This window comes from Aulostomus chinensis, chromosome 19 (genome assembly GCF_037954235.1).
Source record: "Aulostomus chinensis isolate RoL2024-O1b breed Wild chromosome 19, RoL_Achi_v1.0, whole genome shotgun sequence".
Taxonomy (NCBI): Eukaryota; Metazoa; Chordata; class Actinopteri; order Syngnathiformes; family Aulostomidae; genus Aulostomus; species Aulostomus chinensis.
The window spans coordinates 11621405-11635931 of record NC_141338.1 but is presented as its reverse complement, the minus strand read 5'-3'; the positions used below and the strand labels follow the sequence as shown (position 1 = coordinate 11635931).

At 42.7% G+C, this 14527-nt stretch overlaps 2 protein-coding genes across 6 annotated transcripts; both read right to left on the bottom strand.

Annotated features, from left to right (window-relative positions):
* Positions 1–1114: 1114 nt before the first annotated feature.
* smtna (smoothelin a) lies at positions 1115–5613 on the bottom strand. The gene is made up of 8 exons (XM_086187279.1): positions 5169–5613; positions 4012–4121; positions 3780–3855; positions 3570–3698; positions 3427–3484; positions 2785–2902; positions 2535–2686; positions 1115–2433 (listed from the first exon to the last, which is right to left on the bottom strand). Exons 2-8 carry the CDS (start codon positions 4117–4119, stop codon positions 2286–2288), a joined length of 789 nt encoding a protein of 262 aa, XP_086043405.1. The 5' UTR covers positions 4120–4121; positions 5169–5613; the 3' UTR covers positions 1115–2285.
* Positions 5614–6188: 575 nt separating this feature from the next.
* slc35e4 (solute carrier family 35 member E4) lies at positions 6189–14292 on the bottom strand. Of its 5 annotated transcripts, none has more exons than XM_086186657.1 (3): positions 13807–14292; positions 12557–13127; positions 6189–10612 (listed from the first exon to the last, which is right to left on the bottom strand). In XM_086186657.1, the coding sequence occupies exons 2-3, from the start codon at positions 13086–13088 to the stop codon at positions 10080–10082; spliced, it is 1065 nt and encodes a 354-aa protein (XP_086042783.1). In that variant the 5' UTR covers positions 13089–13127; positions 13807–14292; the 3' UTR covers positions 6189–10079. The 5 variants fall into 5 exon arrangements, with proteins under 5 accessions (XP_086042783.1, XP_086042782.1, XP_086042781.1 ...); XM_086186656.1 differs by having other exon boundaries at positions 13947–14292; XM_086186655.1 differs by having other exon boundaries at positions 14023–14292.
* Between the last annotated feature and the right edge of the window lie 235 nt (positions 14293–14527).

The window sequence follows — 14527 nt, the reverse complement described above, 5'->3', positions numbered from 1 at the left end:
GCAGCGCGTGGGTTCGTGTCAGGACTCATCGTGTGACTGAGTAGAATTTGTGACTTGAAGCAAAGCTTGACGTAATAGGACCATCGAGTCTCGAGTCTATATTGGGATTTACATGCCTTTTATCAGGGATCGACATGTTATAACACGGTGACAGGTATTCATTTTGGATGGCGATGAAAAGGGCTTCATATGCTTTGTTCAATAAAATGGTTTATTACCCAGTTAAATAATGTGCGGGAGCCAAGAGAAGACTTTCAAAACCGCTTTCATGACCGTGTTATCTCCGCTCAAGCAAGTCCCTTTTGTTTCCTCCTCATATCCAATAACTTTATCTTGTTAAACCGAGAATTCAAAAGGCAAATTTCAAGATAATGGCTTAATCAATCTTCAGAAAACCACTTTTGTTTTCTCAAGACACGGAATTAATTATGAGTATCGATAGATTAAGTGGTTTAACTCAAATTAGTTACAGAAGTCCAATAGTCTGTGCTCCTGATTACTGTTTTGAATGCAGTTATCTCATGTTGTGTCATCTCAAGAAAACCAAGCTCATTTTTTTCATGATAATCAATTAATAATGATTTTCCCAAGATAACAAGTTGTGTTTTTTCAATACACCAGGATGGGGACCTGCATCATTCCATCTACATGGCAGTCACATTAAATACAGAAGCTGAAGAAGGCTGTCAATACCTGTTAGCCTCGTGTGTCTGGAGAATACAAAGGGCACATATTTTGAGATATTGACTTAATTTATCAAAGTGTTCTGTTTTATCATTATACTGTTAATTCTGAAGCACAAAAGTTTTGATTTCCCTGGTAACTTTATTTGTACGGAAGTCAAGAAAGGCCATTTTCTCATGACAATGAGTTCATTTATTTCGACACCATGAGAAAACAGCTGTTTTTGTATAATTTCCTACGATAAGGCTTTCTAAAAGAAATTAGAAATACTCAGCTTCCCAAACGATACGGATCATTCAAATACATGAGCTCATATCCAGTCTTTGCCTGCATTTAACCTTGAATGAAGTACAACTGAATGAGCTGAACAGTAAATAAGTAACAGCCTTGAAAGAAAGTACTATTTCTTTTATTGTGATGATGGTTAATAAGGTTGTAATTTTGAGATTAAAAAAAAAAAATCTTTATATAATTTAATCAATTATCACAAAAAAGCTTTTAAATGTATCAATTACAAGCACAACCTTTTTGGACTTCTGTAGAACAACAACAACAATTTATCAAAATGTCTGGACACCCGATTTTTCTATTGGCACAGTTCTGATGTCACAAATCAAAGTCGTCATCACAAGACTTCAAGTCTGATTTGAGGTGGTCAAACTGGTGAAAGTGAAAACAGTCGAGTGCCAAACTGCAGATCCATGCATTCTGCAGGGTGATGCTAAAACACCCATCAGGTAGCAAAGAGCAAACCACATGTTCTAATTTTCTGTAGCCTTCTAAGCTACAGCCAGTAAAGTTAGGTGTTTAAATTGCCATTTCTGAGACTGTGTGTGTGTTTTGTGTGTGTGTGTGTGTGTGTGTGTGTGTGTGTGTGTGTGTGTGTGTGTGTGTGTGTATTGACCTGCTTATATTATTATCCTGATAGATTTGTGGTGATGCGGTGATTATCAGTGGTATGACATAAACTCAATACCACACACATTAGTTGAATAAACCATTTTGCAGATGGATGCAGTGACATATGATAACTGCAATATGCAGTGCAATTGATTTGAGGAGAAAGCTTATTAACTGTAAATAGACCACATTTACACAGGATAAATTTCACCCATATGATGCAGCGTATTTGTTGACACACACTTAACAAAAAGAAAGAAAAATGTATTTATACTTTGACAAGTTTATTTGCTTCTGTGCCATCAGCTAAAAACACTGCAGGATGGAAAATACAAAATGCAATATGCTCGATATGATATACTATACGTGTCTTTACACTCAGGCCAGCATTATCATAAAAAAATGTGTTCCCAGATTCTCTATGGTTTGGACTGGGATTAATGCAGTGGTGTAATCTCCGAGGAATGTACTGATCCTTTGCTCCAGCTGTCCACCGAGAGCACACGCAGAAAGTCCCTGCTAACAATCAAACCAGTACAGATGCTACACATCAGGCACTTTGGCTTTACATTCAAACGCTGCACCAGTTAAATAGCATGGCAACCAGCATGGCAAACAAAGATAAATGTGTGTAGAGTGCATGTGTAGAGTTCTATTCAATCTCAGTAAACGTGGGTGTGCGGGATTGAAAATTAGAGCCTTTATGTTCGTTTTTTGGTCTTGACCAGGCCTTTTTCTACCAGGCAGCGGTAGAACTCCTGGATGTATGTGTACACACACTTCCAGTCAGGCTCCCTCATCCGCACCAAGTCATCGGGGTCCAGCAGAGGAGGACAGCCGGCCAGCCTCCTGCAGACAGACAGAGGGCACCACTGAAACATGACAAGAGATCATCAGAAATGATGCTGTCGAGTCACATCTGTGTCCTCCTAGTAGGAACGAGAGCTCACTCTGCCGTGCTGAAAGCCAGCTGGAAGTTGTCTCTGGGCTTGTTAGGGTTGAGGATGGAGTACTCAAATGCGTCGGGGAAGAAGCGGTGCACCAAGGCGCAGAAGGCTATACCATCTTTCCAACTCGAGGAGAAGTTTTGGATGTCTACACCCTGTTTCACACCAGAAAGGATCAATAGGGAGAGGGCTAGTGGAGAGCTATGTATCGCTTCACAGGCTTCACAGACGAAGAGGGTCTGGGCATATTTACCTCATATGGCTCTGTTTTGGCCCTGCACCAATCCAGAAGCATCTGTTTGACATTTTTAACATTGGGTGCTGCAGAGGGAGGACATTTCTGGGCTGGGACTACGGCAGGATTGGCCTTGCTGCGGAGAGGAAATAAAGATAACAAAGTGGGTTCGCTCATCTAATAACTATGCAAACACGGCACACGAGAAAAGTTCTCTTTTTTTGGTGGGTGAGAAAAATAAACAGTTGTTGCTTGACAGTAGTTGGCCTCCTATTAGAAGTCATGAACATTCTTGCCAACATGCTACGAGGGTGTAAACGGGTTCAGCCTGAGGGAACTGGACTAATTCCAAGTATAAATGTCATTTAAGAAATGCCGTTTAACATTCCCTCCGTGACTCTTCAACATCGCTTTAACGGAGAACAAAAATGGATGTTTTACAAGAAAAAAGAAGTGTGAATAATGTAGGTGCAGGTATTCAAGTCCTCTTTCTCTCGTAAAAATAAACTTGAAAATATTCTACGTTCAAGGCATCCGCTTGATGTGTACCTGGCATTTTTTCCAGTTTATATAATTTGTTCAGTTCTGTTTGGAAAGTTTATTAACCTGAACTTCTCTAGATGCTAAAAATGTTCGTCTGTGTGTTGAAATGTGACTCACCCGCCTGCTGTCCTGTTGAGGGGAGAGGAGGCTGATGGAGACGGTTGCCCAGAAACCTCTGACAGCAGGCACACAATCAAATACTCAAAAACTCCAATCTTTGAAATACAATAATAAGAGACCAACTTTTAAATCCAACTCACTGTTAGTAGATGGCTGCTGGCTCATAGACGCTCTCCCTATGCTGCCAACTCCACCTGTCGTTCCTCCTTTACTCAGACCCTGCTGCCTCAGGTCCTGCTGCCGGGACCCTCGCTCTTGCTCTCGTTTATCTGAGGACAGACCGGCAGCACTTGAAAGCGGGAGTTTAGTGTTTTAGTGGATGGGATCGATCATTTCTCCTCAGATTTTACCTCTCTTTGTTTTGAGCAGGTCCCTTAATGCAGCACGAATCATTCGTCTCTGCTCAAAGTCTTCAGTCCCGTCCAGCTAGAAAGATGAAGCGTATGTTACAAAAGAGAGATACCGTTTAATTCTTCTCATTCTCAGTTTATAATGTAAAAAAAGAAAATAAAAATATATATCCAGTCAGGGGACCATCAGATTTCCTTGTTATGACTGTTGGGGAAACAAACGTCTGCTCACCATCTTGTTTAGAACTTCTTCATCCTCAATGGCAGCCAGCTGCTCGCTGGTCAGCGGGCCAGAGGGATGGTCGGACTCAGCTGGTCCTCCATCGGGCTGTGACTCCATGTCTGAGGAGGAAATACTGCTGGGTCATGTGATCACATGTTTTACACATATAAGAAGAAGAGAAGTAAACACAAGCACACTCAGGCTTGTTCCTGGTGGTATAAATATTGTGTGTGTTACTCCTGCAGGCAGAGCTAGTGTGAACAACTAAATGTACAGTTTTATACACAGCAAGAAACAGGCTGATCTGAGGCCTTGTAAGATGATTAATGGAAAAGTAAAGAAGAAAAAAACACCTTTCTGATAGAAAAATCAGTTTTCCATCAATTGATTTTCTCTAATCTTTGATTGTTGATGAGATATTTGCTCATTTGAACCTTTATTGACATTAAACCACGCAGAATGAATAGTTTATCAAACAATCCTGCAGATTAAATACTCGGTAAAATGAAACCATGGAAGAAGTTCAGCGTCTACATGACACTTCAGAAGCCCAGAAGATAATCAATGTCCAATTTTACATTTAACATTAGGGGTGTAATGTTGCTGTAAGCTATTCATTTTAAAAGTTACTACAATTACTGGATAAATGCAGTGTTTGCAGTGAGTGGAAAGTACCAAATTTCCCACCAAAATTCAGTGGAGTAGAAGTATTGTAAAGTATTGTGAAAAGTTCTCAAAATTGATCTCAAGTACAGAATCTAAGTGAAGGAGTAACTCTGAGTGGCTGCTTGTGTCATTTCACCTCTGACATGCAAATGCATCAACTGTAACGGTCTAAACCGGAGCATCTGTTGCACTCAGAAGCCTGTTAAGTCACTGTAACAGAAACAGCTTTGACAGTCCTAAACAGACAGAAACTGTGCAGCCGTGTGTAAAAACAAGTGTTTGGCTCATTTAAGAGCCCCTCGTCATAACGGAGCCATTGGCTGAGCGCAGAGGCAAGAGCACGTACAAATATAGTCATGGAGAGGAACCAGACCATTACTGAAGGAATCTGATAACATCGTGAAACTATGTGCTCGAGCGAAAGGCGAGAAACTTAATGATACAAAAGTGGGACAAAAAAAAGGACATGTGAAGCATAGAAAATCAAAAGTGTGACTCACCCGTTTTGAGGCTCAGCTGGAGTCTGGTGCTCGTCTTTGGGCTTCTTCTAGGTGTTCAGTGCTTCTTCTCCTCCTTCTTTAGACAAGTCTGGGGAGCTGCGAGCCCTGACATCCCATCTCACACTGCAGTGCTTCATAAGGATGCATGTTTGGAGAGTTGTTGCTTACATGAACCACCCAAGATGGGAAGGGAGAGGAGGAGGAGGAGGAGGAGGAAAGAGCAGCCCATCAGGTCACTGTGTCATCCTTGTCTTGTCACTGTGGATGTCACGTTACCTCGTAGCCAAACTATTAACTTCACTTGATGATTTAATGAGAAGTGATACACTTGCCTGAAAAGGTGATCGAAGGATGCAAAAAAAAGAAAGCAAGAAGCATTTCCTTATTCAGGCAAAAGGCTGAGCAGAAGCTCCCCGTTTACAGAAGGAATCCCTGCCACACATCTGGAGGGAAACATCGACTCCACTGGTGGCTGCTAAGAGTTGAAGGTAGGTGAAATGGACTGAGAATTTCAAGGCAGATCAATCGCTCCACCTAGTGGTGAATGATTGTAAGTGCTTTAAAATACAGCGCTTTACCTCTACTGCAGAGACGTGAGCTCATTTTTGTGCCTCCACACAGGGAATAAGCTGTAGTCTGGAGGTATAACGTTTTCAGGATGTCCTTCTATCAAACGGAAAAGATTATGGTTGTCAAAGGTCAAAGGTCAAGGTCAGTGTTACCTGATATGCATTTCTACAACTTGGACCCTAGGATGAACAGATTTTGGTGCTCAAAGGTCAAGGTGGTTAGTTAATGCTTAATTATATACAAGTGATGAATGAAGTGTTACTTAAGCATTATTAGCCATTTATTAGCTGTTAGTGTGAATAGGGGAGCATTGCTATTTCTGATATTCCATGACTGAGATGGTTTTTTAACATTAATCTTTAGCTCCAGTATACGCCAATATATCTGGAGCACATTAGGATCTTCTATCTTCATTTTCCAGGAAATTGAAAGACTAATTGAATTGCCAAAAACACCCCAAAACAAACAACAATCTTAATAATCAATTGTTTATTATTGCTCTGGGTAATTTGTTTTTCTTTCTTCAACTGTCCGAGACATTTAACAAGCTAACAGAAAACGACCCATCATTCAGCAGAGGTTTCTAACATTCCCCAATCCGCACACAGTTCAGACCTGGTTTATGGTCTCGGTTGGACAACTACTGCAACAGTGTTGGTATAAAAACAACATGTGAGTGCGCTTCCATCAAGTTTTTAATGTGTGAGTGTGATCATGCAGTTTCATGTACGGAACAACACACAAAGAAGTTTCGTTTATGTACCAATCCTTTTATTTTGATGAAGCAGGTTGTTTTTATAGGAATTTCTCACTATCTTTACCTCTAAACAGAAGCAACTATGGCTGCTGTCGGCGGTCAAACTATGTGACAAAATGACAAATCATTTGGCTCTAATCCAAACAATGTCCAAATAAGGCATGAGGCAAAGGTTTCATTCTTAAACCAGTAGAACTTGAACCAGCCGTCTATAAAATACATAAATATAATAAAATACCTATTTACATCCAGCTAGCTTTTCAAACAATCAAAATCAGAATGTACACAGGACAGGACCCACACAGACTTTTTTTTTGTGCCCCATGCTGATAAATCTGCTCAACATGACATCTGAGACGTGAGATCGAGCAGCCAAAACCTTCACGAGACGCTGCGAGTTCAAATCTAGAGACGGTGAACAGCGCTTGTGATCGACTGAATACATTAAATTCATCATTCACGTTGTAGTTTTATTGCAGTTGAAGCTGCTTGATGGTGAGGGTAAATGGGTTCCTATGTAACAGTTGAGGTATTTAATACCAACGTAAAACCAGTGACATGATATACTGTACAAGTGAGGACGTTTGAAGTGAAATATCGAACCGACGAACTGCACGATAAGAATGTTACAAACGCTGAAGCACTATTTTTAATTGACATGAGAGGAAGCATCTTCAATACATTACTACTTAATACGATATGATGCTGCAGACAACGCCATTTATGAATGGCGCTGGAAATATTAAAGGACTGGACAGAACACACCTACGGAAGCAGTGAAAAGGCCACACTTGCAATTCATTGACACCTCATGGCGAAAGGATATCGAAAGAGTCTGATAGAACAGGACTTGAGCTATATATTATGACGTAATAGGGTTTTTGGATAGATGTCACGAGATAAACTGCCCCATGATAATGAGATATTATTGGTCTTTAATATATTGTTATGATTAAATAATGTCCTGTTATCACAACAAAAAAAGTACGGCCTTTTTCGGCTTCCATGTGCACCGACATTTTTGGGAGTTTTTCTGTTTTGCCATCCTCTCCAGAGCCAGAGACGATTGATAGCCTTCACTCCTGCGTGCCGATACAGAAACTGACTGACTGCTAGTTGGCATAAGTCCATGAATGGAAGTGGGCGCGAAGCATTAGCATACCTCCATCTTAGGTCTGTAAACAGTTCAAGGATCTTCTGTCTAACAAAGTCAGTAATTATTAGTAGCAGCAGCTGTCATTCTTGTAGTTGTTCAAACATTGTCTTTTTTTTTGTTTCATTAGCTGAAGTTAAAATGAGGCTTGTTAGGTGCTGCGTCAAATCACTGCACCCAGCATCATCGTTAGGTAAGTAGTTCCAACTGTATGTTGATTCTAAAAAGACATGCACAACACCATGAATATTAATGCATGTAAAAGCCATTTTGGAAAAAAGCATATGCTAACACTTCCCATTCACTACCATTCATTGTGTTCAGCTAACTAATCAGCAGGTCTCTGGGGGTCTAAGCTTCCTCATTGACAAACAGAAGCGTATCCATCTTCTGGCTCTTGGAAGATGGTACATAGGTGTGTTTCCTGTAGAGTTGGCATGTTCTTTAAACTATCTTGATGTGCCTCTGGTAAAATATGGAGAAAATGTGTCAAAAGGTGTCATGACAAAAAGGGTTTGACTAATGACTTTGAGGTTTGTCTTCTGGCGACAATCAACATCTCTGATCTGTGACAGAACCAGCAGAATAACACAGTGTGACCACAAGGTTAATATTTGGCTTTCCAAACACAAAGGAGGGAGTCAAAATTAAAATGTTTCCAGAGCAGCCGCATGCAGTCCCTTGCCTTCTACGCCTGACGTGTCTCCCAGGGTAAACACAGGCCAGACTGAGGCCCTCTAATATAACATATGTCTGCAAGTGCAAGAATCTTAAGGACTCAAATATACAGCGTAACAAAGCCAGGGATAACCAGGTCCGTTCAAAAATAAATATTTTCTTCCACATCAATATTAAAAAGTGGGATAAAATATGTTTCGTCATAAAATAAAATCAAGTCAGTAAAAGGCATAACGCTGTCCAGCAGAGGTCAGTTTTTCAAGAACGCTTTAAAAATGTAGAAGTAAGTGATGACATTGGCTAGGATTTAACCTTCAAGGACAGCTCAAGCATCTTCCTCCTCTGCTGCTAAAGTTGACCGGCACTCCTTAGAGACCCCGTGAACCTAATTATTAGGGTAGTGAGCGCACCGCAGGAAATAATTGGACTAATCCTACAGGGACGGTCTTTTCAAGCTGGTATGGGAACAAAATGTAGGTCTGGAGTGGGACGAAGCCACACCAGGGTCCAGAGGGGAGAACAAACAGGAGCTCAATCTGTTCTGTGAAATCTGTGCTTCAGTAGAGGAAAAGAGGAATCCCATTGCACAGAACTGTTGGCTTATCACAGGGGAGGTCCACCCTCTGGAACAGTAAACCCTCACAGTCTTTCTTGAACAAGCTTGATGAAAAAAGCTGCCAAAAAAAACCCAGTTCTTTACCAAGACAGAACCAGGTGGATGTCAGGTAACAGTACCGTTAATATATAGCTCTAATAGAAATTGTGCCAGTTCAGATTAGAGAAGGAAGGAGTGATCTCTCTACGCCCTGCTGCCCTAAAGGCCTCTGTCCACCAATGAGTTTTTTTCCTGCAGCTTGTGTACTTTAAGCTACGCCCCAAACACCAGCAGTGTAATGAGGACCTGGATCGTTGCACCTAAATATTGTGATGTATTTTCTAATTAAGCTGCACCCAGCAAAGACAAATTTCCATTTTGCCTGCATTGAGTGTATAAAGCGTACTTTCCTGCTTTTGCAATTCTATGGTCACTGAAGTTAAATTTTTAAAAAAAGTTTGCGCTTGTTACTTTTGACCCAGGCGTTCCGTCACTGAGTCGTCACATCCTGCATGGCCAAGTGCTGAATGGAGCAACTTGAACAGATGAGTGCACTTTTTTAAGACTTTTCTTCACCTGCTGAACCCGGCTGGTGTGTCTTCTCTCTCTCATTTTTACTTCCGCTACACCTCCAAAGCCCTGTCAGTTCCTCCTAGCTGGGGGTTTTCAGCTGGAAAAGAACACATTAGTGGACACAAGGCCAAATATATCATATATATATATATATATATATATCATGAGGCTCTCCAGCCTGCAAAGTCCAACCACTAAAACATCGCTTACAGCCCTCTGCCAATGAGAAGGTTTTCACAGTGGAGTAGTAATAGTGACAGCGTAATACCTCACGAGGTGTCAAACAGTTTAGTAGTGTGCTCATGCATTTGTGTGCCGCTTATGGCCGACGTATGAGCGACATACAGATGAAGGAGAGAACTGAACTGTCAACGTGTTGAAGGAAGGCAACCGTTTCCTACATCAGCCCTCTCTGCAGTCTCCTCTCCTCTGTGACCAGAGCAGAAACTAATTAGCACAGTGAGGAAGTTAAAAATCGTTCAAAGTTCCGGCGTATCATCAGTGACGATGAGCGTATGAGGTCAGGTGCTCTTGACTACTTCATGACAAAAAGGGCATCGTTTTATCCATTAACTTAAATCCGAGTCAGTCCATCTTGTCCTCACGTTTCCCGTCTGTTCTGTGCTGATGGTGGCATGACGCTTCAGATGAACTAACCAAGTTCTCTTCGTGTGCAGTGTCAAATGTCGCCTGTCCCGACCCCTTAGCAACTTTGGCCCTGCGTTCTCCCAGGTAGCTGACAATTAACTCTGAGTTTTGATAGATGAGCATGCCCGATAAAGTCAGCACCACGCCGGCGCAGCTGAGGGCAGACAACTCGCTGCCAAAGAGCAGCTGAGACAGCAGCAAGTTCCCAACCACGTTCAGGTTGCCAAGGATATGCAGCGTGACTGCAGAGGTGAGCGTGATGACGCAGCAGCTAGCCAAGTTGTACATGACAGAGCCCAGGCAGCTGAGCAAGATGAAGACCCATAGGTGACGGTCATAATGGAGCGGCGACTCCAGCATAGCCCAGTTTTCTAAGGCCAGAGCCGCCACAGCCAGGATGCAGAAGCTAGGAATGGACATCAGGTAGAGCAGGAACACAGAGTTGATTTTCTCCTCCTGAAGCAGATTGCCTGAGTAAACAGAAATATACATGTTTACAATCGTGACATGCTACATGTTGACACACAGAGTCAACCAGTGAGGACTGAGGCTTTGTCAGGCAATGCGTTATATGACTGTAACAGAGTAGAAGAAGAACCTTCTGTGTGTGAATCACAGCGAGAGGGAAGAGTTGTCATCGTTCTTAACTAGCAGCTTGTATCAGACATGTTGCAGCTGTCTGGAGACAAAGGCAACGTTTGAGGAGGTCCGTGAGGATGATGTATATTTGTGGTGCAGTATTTGTAACTAGTTCATTGACTACTACATTGACAGACTGATGCATGTACTCTCAGCAGGATGCTTTGAAAAAGCAGAACTTGTATTATTCTGCATCTGTTTGGAAATCTAGTGCCGTACGCCTTCAATGTCCAAAATAAAAATTGTTATTTGAGCAAGAACTAAGGCAGCTAAGGAGACTGACTGGACATTTGGCATGGAACATATGAAAATGGAGGATTAGGGTTTGGTTTTTGGTTTTTATACAAAAGATGGACATCTATTACCAGTGTGTGAGAGAAAACCCAACTCTTAAGTGAAACAACAAATGAGGGAGGATGAAAATAGCTCAACGAAACTTGACACAACGTCGCCCAGCTAGTTTGTCACCGTCTGATTAACTTTTATACATGATTAAAAATAAGTCCTGTGGCAACTTCCATCATCTGATCATCTGGTCGTCTAACACTGGTGTAACAATTCTGGTCTGACTGGCAAAGACGGACAGAATATTTCCTTAGTGTATTGAGAACAAAACAGACTTATTGACTTACGTGAAGCTTTAAGAATAAATGGACAATGAAAACAAAAAAATCAGGGGCCTTTTCATGTATTTTTCACCAGGGGACAGACAGTTGGCCTCTGACTTTTTCCTGAGTCTATCAGTTGTCACCTTAAAAAGAATGTCTTTACAAAGAGGAGGAAAAACTTTTAAGAGTTTTCAATGTCACACAGAAGCTATACTTAGCAGCTATTTGTACTTGGGGATTTCAACTGATGACCACCATGTCACATGCCTGCTTCTTTAACGACGACGTGCCTCTCTTCTCCTCCAGGTACAAAATATGTAGCATTACAGCCCTCGGAGTGAATATCTACTTTTCTGTTACGTAATCATTAAGAACCTCATTTACTCTTAAAAGCTTTTTACTTCCTTTCTTTTTTTCTTTTTTTTCCTTCACAGACAATTGAGACGTTATGGGGACTAATGATGTTGGGGACACTAATCTACTTTGCACAAAGCACTTGTGGTGACGGTACCGGAAACCAACTTTGGAGCAGTTTTTGCAGCGGGGGTCACTCTGAGAGCACAGAACATTAAATAACTGCTGTGGACTGGTAAAGACACGAATCAGCCCGCGTGACATTCATTCAAGAGAGGAATCCGTCTCGTTCCCATGACACGTGGACTCAAAACATTAGAAGACTGTTTAACCCCGTAGTTGTTGACTTTCAAGCCTTAGCGGATGTTTTGGACTGCAGCCACTGATCGTTGCCAGCGTTTCTGGCCCTTTGCCATTTATTTTAGCATTTCATGAATGCAGTCATGAGTTGGACGAGCTTATTCGACAAATAGGATGGAAAAACAAATCATCTGATCTCAAACGTGTAATGTGTTTCAGAACTCTTGTGACCATTAAAAGAAGTCTCATAAATGGAAAGACGCGTTCAGCAGGATCGCTGCGGAAACTACTACTGTTTGTGTATCTTGTCCCCTAGGAAACCAGAAAATAGGCGCCTTACCGGTTGAGTCGTGAGTCACAAAAAAGTTCCAAAGACCGCTGAATACCCTAAAATACCCTATGAAGAGGGGAAATTTCCCCTTTTCCTTTATCTAAAAATGTACTTTCTCTTGGTAAAAAACAAGAAAAACATACAGGACAGAAATTAACCTGAGAGATAAAAGTGGCACTTACTCTGTTGAATGGACTTGACACCTCTCAACATGGTGGCTGCGAACACAAGGAGGCAGCCGGTCTGATTGAACTGGACCTCTCCCATGATGCTGAAGGATGCCCCCAGGCAGATGGGCATCATGGCTGTGTACTTGAGGAAGTGATGCTGCTTGCCCAGGATCAGTGTGGAGATGGCCAGGGTGAAGAGTGGGGTGGTGGTATAAATCATTTGTGCAAATGACAGCTGGACATAGTTCAGACCCATGTTCCCAAAGGCAATACTGGAACAAAAGGTCAAACTCAACAAAAACACTTTCCATTTTGCGTTTGGGGTCAGGTCCTGCTCTGTGGCCCCTCTGTGGCGGATCACCCTCAGCTTGATCAGCCCATAGTCCACCACTATGGCTGTCAGCATGTGCAGCGCTGACAGCAGCAGAGGGTACCTGAAGTTGTAAACGGCAAATATCCATTTATTGAGACTGGAAATGGTGGTGCCCGTCACTAGCCAGACCACCACCGCCGCAAGCAGATGGAGCATCTCAGCGGGTCGCATTGTGTCAAGACGTTGATCATGGTCGTATCATTGTCCTCTCTGTAAGGAAAACACATGCTGAACGTCTTCTGTAAAAAAAGAAAGCATAACCAAACCGTAACAGTGGATGAATCCTGCTGGGGAAATTCTCTTTCTCTCTCTGCGTCGTTCGCTTGTCTTTGTTATCCGGTAAAGCGCAGTTTGTCAGCGCCGCCTGTGAACACGTGTTTGTATTTGGCTTGACGAACTGGTTGTGTAACGTGGCCTGCGCAGGCAAAATCCCAGACCCCGCATATGGCTTCATGTTTAGAGAGACGAACGGCAGCAGAGAGGCGCTCAAGGCGGGCCGGAAAACAGTCCGCGCCTTCTGCAGCGACGCGGGCTGCAGGGATTGGTCTGTACTCTGACGTGCTCGGTGCGGTGCATGTAAACATCACCGGACGACATAAAGTACTGGACGAGCCTGTGAGTTCGCAAAATATCAAACAGCGTGGCGACGATCCCGGTGTTAACAACAGCTCGCTTCATGGCAGGTGGTGTGTTGAGACCCGCTCCCCGTCAGCGGACCTGACGACTCACACTCTTGACACACTCGCTAACTGAACTACTTTCATAGAGGAAGTCGAGCCCGGCTTTGACTTTAGGTCCCTTTGTTTCGCATGGTGAGCAAAAGTGAATGACACTTAAAACAAGAGGACTGCTATACAGTTGACTGGTGGAGCAAACACCGCCAGCTGACCTCTGTCATCGCGGGCTGGGCTGAGGTGTCCGCTGTCTGCGCTCGGCTTGTGTTGTCTTGCTAACGCTACAACCAAGCTAACAGCCGCTGTTTATGCTAGCTAGCGGCGGTTAGCTAGGTTGTGGCTACATTACACTAGCCTGGTATGGTGGGCAGTGGACGCCTGTCACACCACGGCTGCAGTCCCTCGTCTCTCTCCGGGCTATCAGCTTTTACCTGGTCCTTCGACGAATACCCTGAAAGACGTGGAACAGTTTGGCAGCATCCCCATATCGGTGACCGTTACCGCCCAGCTGCCATCCAAGCCGAGGCGGATTCACATCGGTGTCATTGGATGGTTCGTTTAAAGGGCAATAACAGTTATTTTACCGTGGCTGGTGCAGTGTGTGCCACAGGCTCTACACCCAGCAGGTTTAAATAATACTGGAACCTGTTCCATGATGAAGTATCTCTGTTCTCTAACACATGAAATGTCTGGGTCCACAAGGCTGCTCAAAGTGGGGTCCGAGGACAAAATCTGTCCCGACACTTGTGAAAAAAACAACCAAAATTAAGTAATGGATTCAGTCAATAATTAGTGAGTGATGGTAATAATAATAAAAAATTAATGGCAATGAGTTTCTAAGATATGTAAATTATTGTTTATGCAGATTTATTTTAATGGGGTAAAAATGTAATGTAGGATCTCCATTTTTTCATTATTCGATCAGGTCGAGAGTGA